This window comes from Pelobates fuscus, chromosome 7 (genome assembly GCF_036172605.1).
Source record: "Pelobates fuscus isolate aPelFus1 chromosome 7, aPelFus1.pri, whole genome shotgun sequence".
Lineage (NCBI taxonomy): Eukaryota > Metazoa > Chordata > Amphibia > Anura > Pelobatidae > Pelobates > Pelobates fuscus.
Window position 1 is genome coordinate 73316964 of NC_086323.1, and position 21871 is coordinate 73338834.

At 37.9% G+C, this 21871-nt stretch overlaps 1 protein-coding gene across 1 annotated transcript in view; it reads right to left on the reverse strand.

Annotated features, from left to right (window-relative positions):
- Positions 1 to 21258, reverse strand: part of OLFM3 (olfactomedin 3) — a 193420-nt gene extending 172162 nt beyond the window's left edge. The window contains exon 1 of the mRNA XM_063428426.1: positions 20697 to 21258. Coding sequence (XP_063284496.1) covers positions 20697 to 20759 — 63 coding nt within the window. The 5' untranslated portion in view covers positions 20760 to 21258. The remainder of the gene's footprint in view (positions 1 to 20696) is intronic.
- Between the last annotated feature and the right edge of the window lie 613 nt (positions 21259 to 21871).

Below are 21871 nucleotides of genomic sequence, written 5' to 3' on the forward strand. Positions count from 1 at the left end.
CAATAATAAGTTGTCAAAACAATATCATTATATCTGTATTAAACAGATTCTTTGAGGGTATTTTTAGAACAATTTTCTTTTGGAATTTTTTCACTCCTCTCATCCCTTCCTCCCTGATCCTTTCCACACTGAGGTGGAACAATAAGGCTTTTACAAACATCCAGTCTGTAGTGTGAGTGACCACTTCATTGGGTAAATAAACAGAAGCGTCAGGCATAGTCACACTGCAAGACTCAGCAAGGTAGGATGAAACCACTACAATGATAGACATTTAAAAAACAAAAGCATTAAAACCACCACAAACATGTTACAATAATTTTAGAAATCTACAAAACAGATTTCAATTTCAAGGCACTTTGCATCTGCGGAGATAGCAGGCAAAGTCATACGGGAAGACTCTGCCAGGCCGGGCGAAACCACAACAATGAATGACATTTTAAAATGGAGGAGTCATTTAATTTTAAAAAAAGGGAACTGGGTCAAACGGGTGAGTGGGTTTTCAAGTGTCCAGTAAATTTTTCCTTTCAGTTAAAAAAAAAAAAAAAAAAACCTTTTTATAAAATGCCTTTAATTCTAGTGTTTTTTTCCTCTGCCCTGCTAAAACTTGCGCTGTGGCTACTAATGCTACCTCTAGCATTAGGATTCCAATATTGTTGAATGGGTTAGGCAGTGGCTGAATGACAACTGAGGGTTGTATTAAATAAAGTATTTTTGAAGCATGGTCATGTTACCAGTGGGGTACCTCAGGGATCTGTACATGGACCCATTCTCTTCAATATTTCTATTAGTGATATTGCAGAAAGTCTTGATGGTACGGTATCTCTTTTTGCTGATGATACTAAGATATGTAACAGGGTTGATGTTCCATGAGGGATGTCATATGGCAAATGATTTAAGTAACCTAGAAACATCACCAGAGCTGTGGCAACTGACATTTAAGGTGGATAACGCAAGACAATGCATCTTGGGTGTAAAAACCAAAGGGCAGAGTATAGAATATTTGACACAGTCCTAACCTTAACATCTCAAGAAAAGGATTTAGGGGTCATTATTTCAGGTGACTTAAAGGTAAGCAGACAATGTATTAGAACAGCAGGAAATAGTTGCAGAATGCCTGGTTGTATAGGGAGAGGTATTAGCAGTAGAAATAGGGAAGTGCTCATGCCATTGTACAGAACACTGGTGAGTCTTCACTTGGAGTATTGTACGCAGTACTGGAGACCGTATCTCCAGAAGGATATTGATACTTTGCAGAGAGTTAAGAGAAGGGCTACTAAACTGGTTTATGGCTGGCAGGATAAAACTTACAAGGATAGGTTAAAGGAACTTAACATGTATAGCTTGGGGGAAAGATGAGACAGGGGAGATATGAAAGAAACATTTAAATACATAAAGGGAATCAACACAATAAAGGAGGAGACTATATTTAAAAAAAGAGACACTACCACAGCAAGAGGACATAGTCATAAATTAGAGGGGGTTCAGAAAGTATTACTTTACAGAGAGGGTAGTGGATACATGGAATAGCCTTTCAGTTGAAGTGGTAGAGGTTAACACAGGAAAGGCGTTTAAGCATGCGTGGGATAGGCATAAGGCTATCCTAAACTTCAGATAAGGCCAGAGACTAATGAAAGTATTTAGAAAATTGGGCAGACTATATGGACCAAATGGTTCTTATCTGCAATCACATTCTATGTTTCTCTACAAATACAGTTGGCATAAACAGACAGGGGACTGATTTCTTTGTTCACAATGAAAAAAACTCACTTTTGACAAAAACTGGATGTGCAGGAACGCTTTTTTTCATGTCACGGTGGAACGAGTGAGTGGCAGTAGAAGTGAGGGAGATGTTAGCAGTCCTCATGGCTGAGGTGTTAAGACTCTGAGAGGCAATGGCACTAATGCTGATGTTGGATTGAGGGTCACAACACCTTCCCGTACCATTAATCAATTTCTTTTTGGGATTAGAATCTAACATAGATGATGGTGGATTTGTTTTTGTTATTAAAATACATTGGGATATGAATGTGTCTTTTATATGCTAACACAATTGTATTAAGCTAAAATAAATGTTTGTGAAGAAAAAAAAATGACCTTTCACATTCAGTTCAGCATTTACTTGTGAAGTAAACTATCACAAAGTGTATTGCAATTTGCAAAGCACAAGTAGGGGCACTGAAGCACGCTGGACTTCCAATAATCTTTCTCCAACAACAAATACAAAAAAACAAAAATCAATAAAACCAAAAAGCATAACTTTAGTTCATCTACCTAGAGATAGTTAATCTGTAGTCAGAAAACAATAACAGACAAGTAAAAATTGTCTGTTGTCACTTGCAGCAGTCACTAGTTCTAGACTGCACAAGAATGAACCATGAACTCATTGAATATGGTTTCCATGGCTGAGCAGTGAGCATGTGCATTGTCATCAAATGACTCAGATGCTTAGTGAATCTTAACACAACATCATGCATTCTAGAAGCATTTGTGGTTCCAACTTTGTAGCATTAGTCTTATTAAGTATCCTGTTTGTTATAGCTTTACAGTGTATCTGTACAGTAAAAAAAAAAAAGTCCATGTAGAAATGGTGTGTCAAGATCGATGTATGAAAACCTTAGTGATTTGAACACAGTCCTTATATCAACCCAACTGAACAACTTGAAATGATACCATTACCAAGTTAAAGTCTTTTAATGTCAGAAACAACTGAATCTATAGGTCTTGTCTCTTCCGCAGTTATTTGCAATTTTAAAGGTGCACTTGTAATGCTAAATAAATAAAACTATACAAACGAAAAAAAAAAAATTCTCACCAGAATTCCTAATAAAGAATTCAAGCCAGTCTATGACCACGGTGACTCAACTTCACTACCGGTAAAGCATAAATAAACACACAGCTTTAATCATAAACAATGTATTTGCCTTTAGTAGTTTATACAAGGATGTTGTCACATATTAAATGTGGTTAATGGCATTTACTGTCCTGACAGGAAAAGTTGTGCTGAGCAGAAATCATGCACATGGAAACCTGCTAATTGCCTTTGGGGTCAAAGGCCGGTTACAGCCAATCGGATCCACAGGAGGGGTATTTAAACCCAATTCTCCTTTTGCTCATTGTGCTGTCATGGTTTCATGCCTATGGTTATCCAAGAGTGCGCTCCTGATCTTGATTTTCTGGTATTTGACTTTGGCTTTGTTTTGACTTCCCTGATATCCGGTATCCTTGACTTTTGGCTTTCAGTCATCTTTGCGTCTGATTCTGTGTCCATGATCTCGGCAAGTATTTTGACTGTTCTTGGAGACATTAAGTCCGGCCATTCTAATGTCCGGTTATACGTTATCCTTAGTCCTAGGTGTGACACAGTTCTGCGTGCTGGATCAAATTGTAATCCTAACAGATGTCAACCTCTCACTGCAGAAAGTGAAAGTAACATGAAGATATTAGCAATGCATCTATGCAAGGGGAGTTGAAAAGTGTTTACATGTGATACTGAAGGGGAATGTGTCCAGTAAGGGAAGATTTAAAATACTCGGTTGGAATGGTTTTTAATTAATATTTGGTACATATATTTCATTTTTGTAGAGGGTTAAACTTTGCTCTGCAATAGCACTGCTCTTGGAACTGGAATTAACTGTTAATCATCAAGCTTTTAATATTCCCCCAGCCAATACAACCACATTAATTTGAATTCTGTGAGAATAGATCGCTATCCTATTGTCAGCTACCATGTACAGAATATTGTTTCATACTGCACCAATAGTGCATTCCTAGAAACGGCATTTCGAGATGACTTGTGTCTCCTTCAATTTAATGCTACACAGTGCAATGTGTATTTTTTTTTTTTAAACATTTAATAGATCTGAAGAAATTGGACATGAATTGTAAATGTGTGTTTAGCTTTCCTCTGCAAAACTCTACCTTATTTTGCCTTTTGTTGCAAATTCTCAAGAATAATTCCCTTGCTTGTCCTGACATCAACCTGCCAAGATATATTAACCTTCACCAAAGATTTTATATATACAGGGAGTGCAGAATTATTAGGCAAGTTGTATTTTTGAGGATTAATTTTATTATTGAACAACAACCATGTTCTCAATGAACCCAAAAAACTCATTAATATCAAAGCTGAATATTTTTGGAAGTAGTTTTTAGTTTGTTTTAGTTATAGCTATTTTAGGGGGATATCTGTGTGTTCAGGTGACTATTACTGTGCATAATTATTAGGCAACTTAACAAAAAACAAATATATACCCATTTCAATTATTTATTTTTACCAGTGAAACCAATATAACATCTCAACATTCACAAATATACATTTCTGACATTCAAAAACATAACAAAAACAAATCAGTGACCAATATAGCCACCTTTCTTTGCAAGGACACTCAAAAGCCTGCCATCCATGGATTCTGTCAGTGTTTTGATCTGTTCACCATCAACATTGCGTGCAGCAGCAACCACAGCCTCCCAGACACTGTTCAGAGAGGTGTACTGTTTTCCCTCCTTGTAAATCTCACATTTGATGATGGACCACAGGTTCTCAATGGGGTTCAGATCAGGTGAACAAGGAGGCCATGTCATTAGATTTTCTTCTTTTATACCCTTTCTTGCCAGCCACGCTGTGGAGTACTTGGACGCGTGTGATGGAGCATTGTCCTGCATGAAAATCATGTTTTTCTTGAAGGATGCAGACTTCTTCCTGTACCACTGCTTGAAGAAGGTGTCTTCCAGAAACTGGGAGTTGAGCTTGACTCCATCCTCAACCCGAAAAGGCCCCACAAGCTCATCTTTGATGATACCAGCCCAAACCAGTACTCCACCTCCACCTTGCTGGCGTCTGAGTCGGACTGGAGCTCTCTGCCCTTTACCAATCCATCCATCTGGACCATCAAGACTCACTCTCATTTCATCAGTCCATAAAATCTTAGAAAAATCAGTCTTGAGATATTTCTTGGCCCAGTCTTGACGTTTCAGCTTGTGTGTCTTGTTCAGTGGTGGTCGTCTTTCAGCCTTTCTTACCTTGGCCATGTCTCTGAGTATTGCACACCTTGTGCTTTTGGGCACTCCAGTGATGTTGCAGCTCTGAAATATGGCCAAACTGGTGGCAAGTGGCATCTTGGCAGCTGCACGCTTGACTTTTCTCAGTTCATGGGCAGTTATTTTGCGCCTTGGTTTCTCCACACGCTTCTTGCGACCCTGTTGACTATTTTGAATGAAACGCTTGATTGTTCGATGATCACGCTTCAGAAGCTTTGCAATTGTAAGAGTGCTGCATCCCTCTGCAAGATATCTCACTATTTTTGACTTTTCTGAGCCTGTCAAGTCCTTCTTTTGACCCATTTTGCCAAAGGAAAGGAAGTTGCCTAATAATTATGCACACCTGATATAGGGTGTTGATGTCATTAGACCACACCCCTTCTCATTACAGAGATGCACATCACCTAATATGCTTAATTGGTAGTAGGCTTTCGAGCCTATACAGCTTGGAGTAAGACAACATGCATAAAGAGGATGATGTGGTCAAAATACTAATTTGCCTAATAATTCTGCACACAGTGTATATATATATATATATATATATATATATATATATATATATACACACACACACACATGCACGCACACACACACACACACACACACGGACGTATATGGACACTGACACAATTTTCAGAATTTTGGCTCTGTATGCCATCACAATAGTTTTGAAATTAAACAACCAAGATGCGATTGAAGTTCAGACTTTCAGCTTTAATTCAAGGGGTTGAACAAGAATATTTTATGAAATGTTTAGGAATTACAACCATTTTCATACACAGTCCCCTTATTTCAGGGACTAACATGTAATTGGACAAATCAACATAATCAGAAATAAAGTGTTAATTTGTTGAGAATCCTTTGTAGGCAATGACACCAAACACTGGCTTTCCTCCTTTGTGATGGTTTGCCAAGCCTTTACTACAGATGTCTTCAGTTGTTGTTTGTTCCTGGGTCTTGTTTTGTCTTCAGCAAGTAAAATGCATGCTCAAACGCATTGAGATCAAGTGATTGCAGAATATTACACTTATTTGCCTTAATAAAACTCCTGGGTTGCTTTCACAGTATGTTTTGGGTCATTGTACAGTTGTAAAGTGAAGCGCTGTCTAATCATCTTCCCTGAATTTGGCTGAATCTGAGACGATACATCCCTATACACACCCGAATTCATCCAGCTACTGTCACATCATCAAAAAATACTAGTAACTCAGTGCCATTGGAAGCCATAAATGCCCATGCTATCACACTGCCTCCACCGTGTTAGTGCCATTGGGAGCCATGCATGCCCATGCTATCTCACTGCCTCCACCTTGTTTTACAGATGATGTGGTATGCTTCAGATCATGGGTGGTGACAGGCCTTCTCCATACTTTTTTCTTCCTTCATTCTGGCACAGGTTGATCTGGCTGTTTTAGATATTTTTATTAGCAACGTCTAATCTGCCTTTTCTTTTCTCGAGGCATATGAATGGTTTGCGCCTTGTGGTGAACCCTCTGTATTTTCTCTTGTGAAGTCTTCTCTTAATGTAGACTTATATATTGATATACCTACCTCCTGGAGAGTTTTCTTCACTTGGCTGGATGTTGTGAAGGGGTTTTTCCTACCATGGAAAGTATCTTACGATCATCCACCTCTGTTTTCTGTGTACATCCAGGACTTTTTGTGTTGCAGAGCACACCAGTGTGTTCTTTTTTCTCAGGATGTACCACACTGTTGATTTGCCCATTCACAATGTTCCTGCCATCTCTGATGGATTTGTTCTTTATTTTTGCAGCCTCACAATGGCCTGTTACACTTGAATTGAGAGCTCCATTGTTGTGGGTTGACAACAACAGCTTCCAAATGCAAATGCCACACCTGGAAATAACTCCAGACCTTTTACCTGTGTAATTGATGATGACATAAAGAAATAGCCCACACCTGTCCATGAAACCGCTTTTGAGTCAATTGTCCAAATACTTTTGGTCCCTTGAGAAAGTAGAGGATACATATTATAGAGGTGTAATTCCTACCTCCAATTTGGATGTGAATACCCTCAAGTTAAAGCTAAAAGCCTGCACTTTAATCCCATATTCATTATTTAACAGTAACCTGAATTTATTTTCCCAAGCAGCCATAATAACAAATTTTGTGTTGGTGTACAAATATTTCCAGACCTAACTGTATATACACATATACATGTACATAACAACATAAAATTGAACTCATAGATTTTGTTTAAATTGCACTTAACCTGGTGCTTAATCCGGCAGGATATTCATATATTCACAACAAAGGATAGCACTGTCAGGTTTCTTGCATAAATAAAAACATTTATGCTAATCAGAATAAGAATATAATATAATAAAGTTGTTTTATTTTTTTTGCAAGAAATCAAAGACTGCTATCCTTTGTTGAGAATATATATATAAAAACATATGTAAAATATTTAAATTGTAAACTACAAATTTGGTTCCACTTTATGCTCCAATATAGACCAAATGCACCTGTAACTCCCAGTCGGAGAACATCCTATGCCCTGTTATAAGCCTAATATGAATTACCGAATTACTGCTGGCAGCTTCTAAATTACCAGTCTGTACTTAGGAAGAGCATTTGGAAATATTGTAAGAAGATGAGCAAAGATGAATATATTCTTCACTTGACTTGCCGCTGAGCATTGCATTGTCCTTTCCCATTAAGATAGTGAAATTGCTCATACATTCTGTGAAATGGAAGTGGACAATCAATTTTGTTTACAGAAGGGTGCAAAATTGCCAACAGAAGTGAATTAATAAAATGTACAGTCTACCCTGGCAGTAAGAGATGGACCAAATATTGGCTGAGGTTCATAGCGCAAGCCACCAGGCTGATATTACTCTCCCTGTATATCCCCAGCACTGGAGATTGATGAGTAGTATATTTGTAAGAACTAATTAAGAGTTTTTTGTTTAGAAGGAGGAGTGGTGTGCCAGCTTACAGGTAAAACAAGAAACAAAACATAATTAATGATCATTTAGAGGCTGGTCATCTATTTTGTTATGTTTGAAGAGTACAGAGAATTATGATGAGCAACTGCTGGTTGTACAACTAAGCTTTTGTAAAGCTTTAAATCCCATCATGCTTTTTCAGTCGTGGTGCATAGTAGTTCTGGAGATCAAATTTTTGGCTTCCCCTATCTATACAATTGTAGTTTATTATTTACTAATCCCAAATAGATTTGCACACGCAGTGCCCATGATGACCCCTGTCCACCGCTGAACACGCCTTCAGTGGAGACATGAGCATAAGAATGGGACCATGGAGTGATGGAAGAAGGTTGTTTGGTCTGATGAGTCATGTTTTCTTTTAGATCAGGAGAATGGCTGGATGCGTGTGCGTCTTTTACCCAGGGAAGGTATTGCAGTAGGAATGGCTTGAAGAACATGACAAAGAGTTCAAACTGTTGACTTGGCCTCCACATTTCCTAGATCTCAATCTGATTGAGCATCTGTGTGATGTGCAAGAACAACAAAAACGATTCATGGAGGCCTCACCTCACAACATGCAGGACATGCATTCTACTAATGTATTGGGGCCAGATATCACAGGACACTTTCTGTGGTCTTGTGGAGTACATGCCTTGATGCATCAGAACTGTTTTGACAGCATGAGGGGGACCTACATGATATCAGGAAGGTGGTTTTAATGTTGTGGCTCATCGGTGTATGTCTCTCTATTATACTTTAGCTTTCAGAACAAAATAAACCGTAATACTTCTCTAACTCTCCATACACCATGCTCCCTATATATTATCTGTTTAAAATAAAAGGTGCACAATAAAAAATGGACATTGATGTAAAATTTACATTTGAGGGTGACACTGGCATCTGATTGCAGAGAAGTAGGTCATTAAATTAATATTACACTATCAAAATAGATTCTCAAAGGCACTCTGAGGTGACGTGATCCGAGAGCGTTAAGAGATAAGCTGCACAATGAAATCAACAGTGATAATCTTAATTATACATTTTGGATAATGTGGTCAGACTTAACCTTTAATGTAAGACACTTATTAAAAATCAATACAGCAAAGTCTCAAGGAATGCATTAGTGAAAAATCAACTCACTATTAGAAAACCAAATGAAAAAAAAATACCCCAAAACTGTGGTGAAAATTTAGAAAAATACAAATAATTGAAGGGCTTGAAAATTAACTTCGCTAGTAGTTGGATCTAAATATCTAAATTGGGTTGCCATAATTTTTAGAAAAAATACTGGCCATGTTAATTATACATGAATGACATCACAGAAATTGATTAGTAGTCTAGAAAGGGTTTATAATTTGTGTTTAGGCTTAAAAAGACGTTTTTACAACATAGGAAGGGGCTAATGGCATTAAAGGTGTTACGACGTGCGATGTCATTGGGAGTCAGTGCCAAGGTGCGCATGCATGGAACCGCAAAGGCAAGAACAAACATGATATTTAAACAGTGAAGCAATTGGTGGAAGATAGCTCCTGAGAAAGTTTGAAGTTTTAGGGATGAAACACTTTGAGCTTAGTTGTTATGCCACCACCTTGTGACTCATTCGCGGAGAAGAACCGGTCATCCTAATTGGAACCTTGGATTCTGGATGTTTAAGAGATGGTTATCCTCCAGCAAGAACAGTGGGATTGAGTCCTTAGTGACATTGCTTTATTTGCACATTTCTCTGTATTCGTGCAATTTACTTTGTGAGTGTGATTTTAACCTTATGTTCTGTGTAATAAATATACTTACTACAATATGATTAGTTCGCTTAACTTTCCCCAAATATGAAAACATACTTATCTAAGTGGACCAATATCAGAGTGGGATCTCTTTACCAAATGGTACATTTATTGAGGTTATATTAACACTGATGTCCATGTTTTTCATGCAGTAATATCTATACGCATGTCGGTTTTATTTACATTTTATAGGAATGAGAAGTTATCCTTTTGAGAGACTGCATACACTAAGTTCACTCTCACCCACTGTTTTTTTGTTTTTTTTGTGTGTTTTCACTTACACTATTTAACAGTTAGCTCTTTGTGGACAGATAGCAAGTGAAATCACATCCCATCTTCTTACGGTCCAGCCCATCTCACACAGCGACAGAAAGTGCTGCTCAGAAATATCTCTGCATGATACACTATATGCGCTTCCGTATCAATACAAATAAATATATAACAATCTACCCTCTATCAGCACCACAGTGTACTATAAAAGGTTCCTGGACTACTTGGCACCATTTAGTGAATGTACCAAGTGCTAGATAAACCATGCCTGGCAGCAATATCTTCTGGAGCCAACACTCCCAGGTTGTTCTTACATCTTACAAGTATGAGTGGTCATCTAGCAAGCCTAATGAGATGCATCATGTAGTGTACACAATTCAATCCATGAAAGACCTTTGATAGTGTTGCTAACTAACTAGTCCACTGAGATCCTATACTGACATGGAATGTTCTATACATTTGACATAGGTAGCAATCTAAATGCTGTTGGAAAGCTAGCAAGAATTTCTGGTGTTTATAAAGACTTTTAAAAAATATCATAATATCGAAAAGTAAAGCAGTATAGTATTCATTAAAGGGGCATTCCCACTCCATAACACCTTCAGCTCAATTAAGTTGTTTTGTTGGCCGGAATGTGCGCACCCTACCTTACCTTGACAAGTTAAACTGTTTTGCAACGTTTCAACCCAGAAGCTTGTCCTCCCATACGTAATACTGCTTATTCTCTTATACTATGACCAGCCACCGAGTAAAACCTTGCTCATACTGTGGCAGCAGAGAGAAAAGGAAGCAGTATGTGGGTGAACACTGATTGGTCAATTTCCATGCTCTTTTAGTTTGCCCAAATCATTTTTACCAAAATGATTGTACAGACGAAATGTATTTAAACTGAAAATGCCACATGGAATAAACCCAACTCTTTTTTCAATTGATTTTAATCGATGCTGATTAACTGATTTTTTTTTTAATCTAGTTTAGATCTCTTAATGAAAGTGCAGTTATTTATTATGCTGTTACATTTTGCTGGACATTATGTTTTGTGGATGGTGTGTCTAGCAAAATTATATCTACTAGAATGGATTAATATATTGTGACCCATTTCACCCGCTTTGTTCTGTTTTGGTTCCAGCAGTTACAGCTTGCTATTAACAAAAGAACAAACTGAAAATGTGCTGTTAAGATCGTGGTGGTCAAAAAGAAAAAAACAAACAATGTATCTCTTTATGTATACACTATGTATGTATGTATATTAAGTGTGAGCAATGCCAGCAAATTTACAGATTAAGCCTTGTTTGAATACTCCTTACAGATTCATAGTGGAATCTGCCACGAAGATGGCGGCGCCTTGGACCTAGATCCAGACAAGAAATAAACAGGTAAAAAAAAAAGTTAAATGTGGGACCTAGGGGCATTTTGGGGTGACTAGGGGGATGTATGCTCCCCATAGATATCAGAGTGCTACCTCCTCCAACCAAGTGCATATCCTGTCCCCTGTTACCTACTTGAATAAAACCACACTAATATCCCCAACAAATTGCTGATCCAACTAGGCAAATCAATTGCAAGCTATAGAATAATTTCAGCATTATACTTCTGACTGCTAAGAAGTAATTACCTGGGAAGATCAGGGTTTCAAGGTTAAGGGATGGACTTCCTTGGGAGAAAAAGGCTATTAGACCATCCAGCGACCATACTGACACTTTTGGTGCAAGGGCAGGGCTTGTGATTTATGTCTAGATGGTTTCTCTTATAATATTGTTTATTTTCCTGTCCTATTGCGAGGGGGATGATCTACCTGTAGGATCTACCTATTTCCTCATTAGTCCAAGCAGCAACAGAGGATGTGCTTGGATGGATAGTGCCAGGGGGACTCCAGACACCGTAACAATTTCAATGAGATGAATCTGTTAAAGTGTCAACAGTGTGGGCAGGATTTTCTGGTATGTTTTTATTTATTTATTTTTTTAAGTGCAGCTGCAGTCTTCTGAGCAACAAAATCATTTTAGACGGAGAAACATCCATGATTTTCTTGAACTTCTTATTTGATTGCTTTTTAAGTAATGCATCACATTTAATCATTTATAAAACTGTGTTTTCTTTGAGTAGAATATTTTGGTTTATTTGTTCAAAGAGTTCTCAGTTATACTTGCTCCTTACTGCCTCATGACGGTACAACAGATCCAAACAAAAATAAACAGATAAAACTAAGTGTGCACTATGCAACGCGCTGTTACCACCTCAATATAAACACTGAGACACTTCACGTAAAATGAAACATCAACCCAGGAGTGCAATTATATACCGAGTCTTAAATAAGAGTGCTAATAAAGTGAATCTATATTGAAAAGTGCCTGGAGTGATGTAGTGATTGAACCATAAAAGAAATCATATAGTTATTTTCCAACAGTTTTTGCATATCCAACGAATAGGAACAAAGGATGAGTGATTTTTTAAAGGGAAAACCAGGTGCCATTCTGGGGGCTCAATAATTGGCAAATACCAAGGAAACCCACAGTATGTCTCTCAACATTTAATTCTTTGCACTCAGAATAGAACATGGTTGCCTTGATATACCCAAGTAAAAAAAATATTAATAGTAATTTAATCAATAGTTAAAACATAAATGGAGATAAATAAAAGACAGAAATAAAAATTTAATAGCATACCACAAATTATAAAATACAATATGCAAAGACTCCTTAGAGAAACATTCACAAGCAGGAAGCATTAAACTGATGATTAAATTGAGAATATTGTGTCTATTGTCTCTTCTCATTCAGTATGTACAATATAGTTAGACAAGCACTGTCTCAATTTGTTAAGCAGTTACTCTAACCTTTGTGTGTGTATATGTATACATATATATATATATATATATATACATATATATATATATACATACACACACACATATACATATACATATACCCATACATACATACATACAAGAAGATGAATGAAGAGATGCACTCTCAGGACTTTACAGTGAAAAATTAGGATTTATTCCAATAGGGATTACATTGAAAAAATAACCAACGTTTCGACCCGTTCGGGTCTTTCTCAAGGTCCAATAATATATATATTTATTTATTATGCTGCCTAATTGGGCATACCTAGATAGATTCCTTCATTGGATATTGGGTTTGGAGTAATTGGAAATATAGTTTGGAAATGTTTTCCTGAATTCCAGCTCCAGGCTAAGTTGTTGGAGCTGCGCTCTTAAAGAAGCATTTGATTGGACCATTTTGTCAGCTCACACCGCATCCCTGCACTCTAAAGCAGTGAAAAATTGGAGGGTTATTTAAAAAAAATAATAAAAAAAAATTAAAATAAGCAATGGAGGGAGTTGGGTTGGTGTGCACAGATTGACAGTGCACTGTGTGTGCTAACAACACACATAGTTTTTGCACAGAATTGATATTCTACAGAAAGGAAAAGAGTTCCCCGCAGCTTAAAAGTCATGTGTGCAGAGGGTGTAGGGAGATCTAAAAATATCAGTGTTCTAAACAGAAATGCTGCACACCCAGACTCCTACTACAATGCAAACTCCAAATAACTGTCATGGTGGTTGTAGTAACCCTTTAAGGTCCAGTATATCCCTACAAATGATTTCCATATAGATGCACTTTATATTAGAACTTGTTATGTTTAGCACAGGATATAATGGCATCCCTACACGTTTCATTGGGTGATAATGAACTGGCATGATGCACTCTCCTATTACATTCTAAAGCCTTTATCAGAAAAAAAAAACAAACCTTTTTGGAAACACCATTGCCACTTTAAACAACTTAGGCAGCAATCTAGGACATCACATGTTATGTTCAGGGCTGGTTGTGAATCAAGGACGCAGCTACAAATGGAACCAATCAAAAAATATTCAGAGTTTGGGTAAGTGTCACCAAATATATTGTTTGCTTAGGGCAACACAAATCATAAAGCTGAACTGACAGCTTGAAGTCCCTGTTAACGTTTCTGAACGTAATGACATATTATTTGTAATTGTGTGAAAAAAAAAAAAAAAAACACTATCGATGTTTAGTTAAATTAGTTTTTTTGGACGTTAACTGTGCTTGCCAATACATAAGAGTTAAAAATTTAGGAAGGTGAAGAAGTCATAAAAAGCATTTACATTAGAAGATTATTAGATAATTAAGAGAGTCTCACATGTATCACCCATTTATTGTTTTGTTTTTTTTTGTGTGAAATTTATTATCTTTGTTTTTAATACAATCACAGCATAGTAGAGATGGGACAGCAGTGGGGACCCTGGGTGACTGGAGTCTTGAGCCGGACTAGTGGTCACATGCTTTGCTGGATTTTAGCACAGTTAAAGAATTGTTTTATCTATACACATGTGCTATTAAACTCTCTGCAGTGATATAAATACTGTGGGATTGTCAGCAGAGAAGTCATTGTCAGCCCTAAGATTCAGTGGGCATTTATTTTGAGCTTCCTCTCAGCACTTTGATTTCTCCTGTTTTAGGCTGCTGCAAGGCGAATACCTATTTCCTACCAGATATGAAGGTGGCTTTTCACCATGTTTTTTGCAGCATGGATCAACATCCTTCACAACACATACCAATAATGCGGTGACCTGGTTACTAACATGGGTTCGATTAGGGCACTTAAGATGGGAATATGAGAACCAGGGCAGAATGTGCAGGTGAATGAGATTAATTAAAGGCAAGGAAGTGAAATGTTATTGTGGACTGCTAAATGAGAAAGGTGGCTATACACTATGACTGAAATTTTAGGAGGGAAGTGATCATATATATATCACTAGGGGGAAGGTAATGTAATGGGACTTTAACCCCTTAAGGACCAAACTTCTGGAATAAAAGGGAATCATGACGTGTCACACACGTCATGTGTCCTTAAGGGGTTAAAGGGACTCATGGGAGAGTAAGATCATAGATGAGATCAAAGTTGTGAAAGAGAATATGTTGTAAAATGGCTGAAAGAAAAAGAAAGCATGAGGGACTAAAATGTGAAACAGGGTTTGGAAAGGGGTCACATTTTATATTACATCCAATCATTACTTTACATACAAAATGGATACTGGCTGGGCCGACATAAGGACTTTGGGTAATGCAGGTAAAGATGCATCCCCCCCCCCACCCCCTCACATATTCACTTGTTTTTCTCTTAGATTTTTTACCCCATTTTGTTTTTCTTATCCCCCCATTTGCTTGTCTAACCTACTTTAGTGTATCATATACACCATTTTCCCCTTTGTGTATCTTACACTTCCCTTGTGTGTCTCTTACCACTCCCCCTTGTGTGTCACTTTTGTTTCTCTTACTCCACCACTTGTGTATTTCTGAATTCCTCCCTTTGTTTTTTGTCCTCCATCATGTTCCTCTTTTTCCTTTTCCTTAGCTTCTCTGTGTGTATCTTTCATCCCCATCCCCTCTTTGCCTCTTTCTCCCCCCAGCCCCTCTGTGTCTTTCTCCCTCCTACTATCCCTCTCTGTGTCTCTTTCCCCCAGCCCCTCTTGTGTGTGTCTCTTCCACCCAGGTGCCTGCTGACTTCCCTCTATGTACCATGTCCGGACGCACCATAGTAGAAATTCTTCTGTATCCTCTACAAGGTCTGACATCAAGCTGTTTGAAGCTCTCAGTGTGCTCCTCCTGTCAGACTGGGAATATGACAAAGAAGATCATGTACCGTGGTCTGTTCGTCCATGTTACATGAAGTGACTGGCAGGAAGAGGAACTCTGTGCAGTGTGATGGTACCCCCATGGTCTGTGTGCCATAGGTTGCCATCTGTGCCACCTTGTGGTTGCACTGGCCCTGGACATTGGATAGGTTTGCACTATAAATAAATGGGGCAGAAGAATGGGATGCTGTGAAGACTGTGCAGTGAATGGAGAGAAAAGAATGGGAACCTGTAAGGGCTGTGAAGTGAATGGGGGAGAGGGATGGGAGGTTGTGGAGATTGTGAAGGGGTTGAGACAGGGAAATGGTTGAGTTAGGTCAAATGTAGTGAAAGGGGGAGAATAAAAAGGGTTATAGCTAGATCTTTTAAGTGAATTGCTGTTGGGTAAAAGATCAGAGAACTCTGAAATAAAAGTGAGAGACAAAAGAATTGCATTTAGGATTGTGAAATGGGGGGGAAATTAAAATGCATGAAACAATGAAGAGAGAGAGATATGAAATAAATGAAGTGGGGACTAGAGTATAAAGGGACGGGGAGGGCGGTTGAACTAGGCAACTGAAGTGTTGAATGGAGGAAGTAAATGAATGCATTTGTCAATTAGAAATCATGTAGTGTATAATCCTTATTCCAGTGCATTACAGATTGCACAATGGAAATAAAGTAATAAATCTCTATTTTCATACTATAAATCCACCCTGTAACATCTCACTGCAGCCAGATGCAGTGAGACACGTCACTGACTGTATGGATCCTTCAGGCTGCATGCAAGCAATGACAGCAACAATTCAGCATCAGGGAAAGAGTGAGGCAGCAGTGCACCTCCAGGGTATAAAACGACTTGCAGACAATGTAATTAATGACTATTACAGAGAATCCACACTCTCTGCATCTGGACTGAAATCTGTTAATGTGTGTGCAGGCTGGACGGTCAGCCTACGTGACAGAGCATGATTTATTTTATAGCAGTTAATATTATATCAGTAATGGCATATAGCATATAGTTCGATTTTTTTTTTTTATTCACTCACCATCACATTGACGTAAACCTAAAACGAAATTGCAAAAATAATGAAAAAAGCGGAGTAAAAAAAAACAAAAAAAACTCCCCAACTCACAGTTTTTTTATTTTAGCCTATAGACTGTCCTTCACCTATCAATTAGTTGCCATTTCTGTTTAGTGAATAAACCCCAGTGTGTTTAGATTTTGTTGGTATCGCAGTTATGTGTACTCTTTGAAAGAAAACTCACCCAAAATAATTTTAAAAAACAAACCCAGTACTGTTGTAGAGATTGAAGAAAAACAAGAGAAGAGGTTGGTCAAATTACAAGCGGGGCTAAATGAGGACATACTATTATTAATCAGGCATTGTGTAGAATTGACAAGGGAATTGCAAAAAAAAAACACCTGACCTGGTAAAATAGCTTGGTGAATCCACTTGTGAATTCACCCGAATTTAATTTAGTGCATTACCCCATATACTATTAAAGCAATATGGAGCACAGAAGGAAATATATGGAAAAAAAATGTATGGGACTAAAGGGAATAGTAAGACATAGGACTCTGAAAATAGAACAGGTTGCAAACGTAGATGAAGGAACAGATGGACAGGGACAGAAAGGGACAAACGTATTGGGGCACCTATAAATTTGCCCAGGAACTCATAATGACTGATAGCAGATCTGTTCCAATTGATGTTATTAAGCAACCTTTTTGAGTTAGTTGCTGTCAAGACAAATGTGTTTTGTTGCTACTGCAAAATAGTGGTGGGATCTAATGTACACTGCTAAGTAAAATGAAGACAACATTCACTGCATATTTGAAGAGTACATTATTTGCACACACACACACACACATATATATATATATATATATATATATATATATATATATATATATATATATATATATATATAAAATAAAGCAACATGTTTATCTTTGACCAATCTTTTGTTCTCAATCCATTGATAGATGAATATGGCATTATCAACATGTTGACAAACGTAAAAATTTGGATAAAATTCTTCATGTAATATTATCGTCATTCAAGAAATTATAAAGATGCACAGCCTTTTTTAATGCAAACAGTTTTAAAACCCCTCTGTGAGTAGACTATTATAATCGCCTGATCAGCTAATTACAGAGAGATCGGCAGTGAGTTTTTATCCATTTAATATTTCCAGGAGAGACTGACAATAGAATTCCTAGAGTAATACCAAAACATTTTGTTCGATTCTATTCTAAGTATTGTTAATTGACTGATTGCTTCTTAGTGAAATCCAGTGAACTCTGGTAGGCCCATGGCTTTCGAGGACTAAATCATCTCTTTGGTAATATTATTTGTGCAACAGATAATGGAACAATGATATCCAACTATTAGAACTCCTGATAAAGTGGTCTGCAGGTCCCAGCATGCACGACCAACTCAATAACAAAATCACAGGGTCGAATCATTGGGGGTTGCTTACTAAACAATGTATTCTGAACTGAAAACCAAATCTCGTTTCCAGCTATCAATTCTAAATTTCTTATTTGTGTTTTTTCTGATACCATACTGTGCTCAATAAAGACAATGTCGCTTGAATTGTCCAATAGATATGAATTCTAAGTAAATTCTGTTATAGAATTTTACCCTGTATAGTAAATCACCAGGCACAGCAATGGGAAATCAACTACCATCACTCTCAGCTACACTGGATCATAAGAGCTATGGTCCTTAAATCCTTAAATTTTCAAAGGCTAAATAAGAGGAGAACTCTGTGTATGATTAGAAATCTTTGTGGGCAGAGGCGGGAAGAAATTATGTATGTAATGCAGGGTTAAGTGAAGCTAGCATATTTCCTTTTCATTTCCCAAATAGAAATATTTTCAAGGGTGTGCCCATCATTTCTTCTGTTTTCTAGCATTACCTATTATCAGTGCACATGAACCTTTATTATATACTATATTAAAATAGTGCAAAAAGGACCAACTTAGTACTCAATGCTGTAGACAAAGAGTAGTCTGTATTTACAAATAATACACATATTGATAGTATACAGTGTAAAATGATAATCTGTTCAAAGGGGATTTCTTTTCTCTAACCTTTCTCACCAATGCATTTTCATTGTCAAATCTATAAACATTTTTTTGGTATATTTCATAATCCCAATTCCCCTAGCTGTCAAAATATCTACAAAGGATATAGAAAAAGAGACATTCTTGCAATCACGTCTGTATATATCTCTCCCAGGCTAATAGGGGATTTGGAGGGGAAAAAAAGTGCAAAGGACTTGTGAACCTTGAGCTTGTATGAGGAAAGAATCAATGACTTATTCTAACTGTGCTTCCCCAAATAAGCAGTTTAGCCTCACAGCACCGTCAATTTAAGATCTAGCTAAGGGTATCTTTGCTAGGCATTCAGTTACTAAATTATGCATCAGCCTTCCAGTTCTATATAGCAAGTAACTCTTTTTGAAGGGTAAACACCAGCACATATTTATATCAACATCAGCGCAAAGTAGTTCTTTAAATGTTCTCTGGAGGATAGTGTTTAACTCACCAAACAATAGTGCTGGCCTTGAAATGGTTAACATAATATAATTCCATGCATAAACACAAATTTGAAAATGTTGATACATCTTATAATTATTAATTATTATTATTATTATTATTATTATTATTATTATTATTAATATATATAGTGTGGAGCGTATATACACACACACACACACACACACACACACAATATATATATATATATATATATATATACATACACACACACACACTATATATATATATATATATATATATATATATATATATATATATATATATATATATATATATATATATATATACACATATATATATATACACATATATATATATATATATATATACATATATATATATATATATATATATATATATATATATACATACATACATACACACACATACACATATATACACACACACACACACGTTTGCCATAGTGCCATATAAAACAGGTCACTTAAATTACATCTAGAAGATTTTTATGTTAGTCTCCAAAATGTTCATAATCATAGTACCATAGTTTGATTAAATGAGACACAATGTAGTATGCATTGAGGGCAGTAATTAGCTGTTTATTCAAATACTGCATCATTTTGCTTAAAACTAATTCCAATAAAATAAAACTGCCTCAGTTTCCTGATTAGCAGCTCAAAGACTAAAATGCATTTACTTAGACATTAAAGAGAGAATCTTTGACTCCAAATGCCAAGCCTATTACACTTCATTAAGATATAATTAGAATTGCACATCACAAGGAAAGAACCCAGCATAATCTATCCCTACAGCATCCCCACAGAGGTTTGTGGTGGTTTGCAGACTGCCTCCATGATCTGAATGAAATGCCAGCTATCTCTCTAAACACCAAAATAGCAAGGTTTACAAAGTATCAATGAGCTCAGAGCAGGAATTAGTTGGCATTCTGCTTTGGTGTGAAATTCAGCAAGACCTGGCCAGACTCCAGCCTGGAGCAGTAAACAGATTAGAGCATGGTAATGCTGGTTGTCAGGAGCAGTTTTGCTTTGCTATGTATTGCCTTCAATAGGAAGTTATTTGGGTTGTACAGAGTCTGGCTCTCCTACAGAGCAAACATCATAAATGAAGTACTTATAGCATCCTTGGCTACCTCCCTCCCAGGCTCTCTCTGTCTCTGCAGTCTAAGCAATGACCAGTTATACTTAATGACTGATCACACACTGCATCCCTCTAGTGCACTAAATAAATAAAAGCACACGAATTCCACTGCCCCAAACTGAAGTCAAGATCCAGATAGAGCCCCTTGTCTGTGATAAGGACACATGCAATGTTCAGTGCTACATGAGCAGCTTCCCAGAACAGGAGATGGATGGACCCTGGCTGTATGCATAGCAGGGACACTGACATTATAAGAACACTTAGAACCAAGGGGGACCTGCCAGCAAGGAGGAGCGTGGACCCAGCTATCAAGGGTTCTACTGTACCTTGGAAGGCTCCAGCAGAGCCAGGAGAGTGAGGAGGAGGAGGAGGCTGCTAGGAGTCTGCATGATGCTGCTCCCCTGTCTGGGCGGCTCATCAGCACTGCTCTGTGCTGCACATCCTGCGCTGTCCCTGGTGCTGATGGAGCTGCCAAAGTTTGTTGCCCAGTAGAAGGCGAGGAGAGCCTGGGAGGAAGAAGAGAAGGAGATGGAGGTGGAGAGGAGAGCTGCTAGAAGAGGTGTTCAGACCTGGGCAACGGATGTGACATCACATAGGCTCTGGGGGGCTTCTCTTGCAGGGATTTAGGGGGATGAAGCTTCAGCAGGGGGAGAGAGGAGCATTAGGACCCAGGGAAGATGAGAATAAGGTGACTGTCTCTGCTTTCATCCTTAGTAAGCTGTGGCAGAAGTATCCATGTGACACTCCCTGTGCCCCTTATCCCTGGTGGGTCACTTAAGAACCGTGTGGCTCCTTTAGAACCCTGAATAGAACTCTGCCGTGTTCCACTTCCTCACTGGATCCAACTCATGGTCGTTCTTTGAATGTCACTGGCAATCTGCAGAGAGACTTGCTCCCGTTGGCTCAGAGTCTAAATGCTGGGGGATCACACGCCCCAATGGTCCAATAAGACACTGTACAGACTTCCCAGCACCTTAATTTAACGCTAGTGATTCCTGGGTGTCTCTTATTAACCAGCATCATTAACACTGTCTGTGCCAGAGTGTGCAGCAAAGTACTAGAAATCAGTGCTAGTCGGTCTAGGCATTCCAATGGTTAAATTGCATTGATGAATACATTGACCTAATGGGGGATTCTGTGGATTAACCAGCTCAGTTCCAGATTTGAGAGGAAAAGGGAGGTGGGCATTGATGCCTTGCTTTGCACAACATTCTGGTACTCAATGGGTTAATGGCCAAAGCAGCTTCCAATTGGGGTTGGGATGAGTGTGTGCATTTATTACTCTGTATTCTCCTGATGGTCCCAGAGCAGAAAAAAAAGGGAGGCAGAATGGGGAATTACTGAAAAAAAACAACAAAGAAAAAAATTGGCTACATGCACAAAAGCTGAGGGGAGATAATTATTTCAGAAATGCACAACCTGTTACCGCAATCCCAAGCGCTGCTGTAATGAGTGCAAGGATGAGGCAGCTGCTGTATACATTGACTAAAAACAGTGAGAG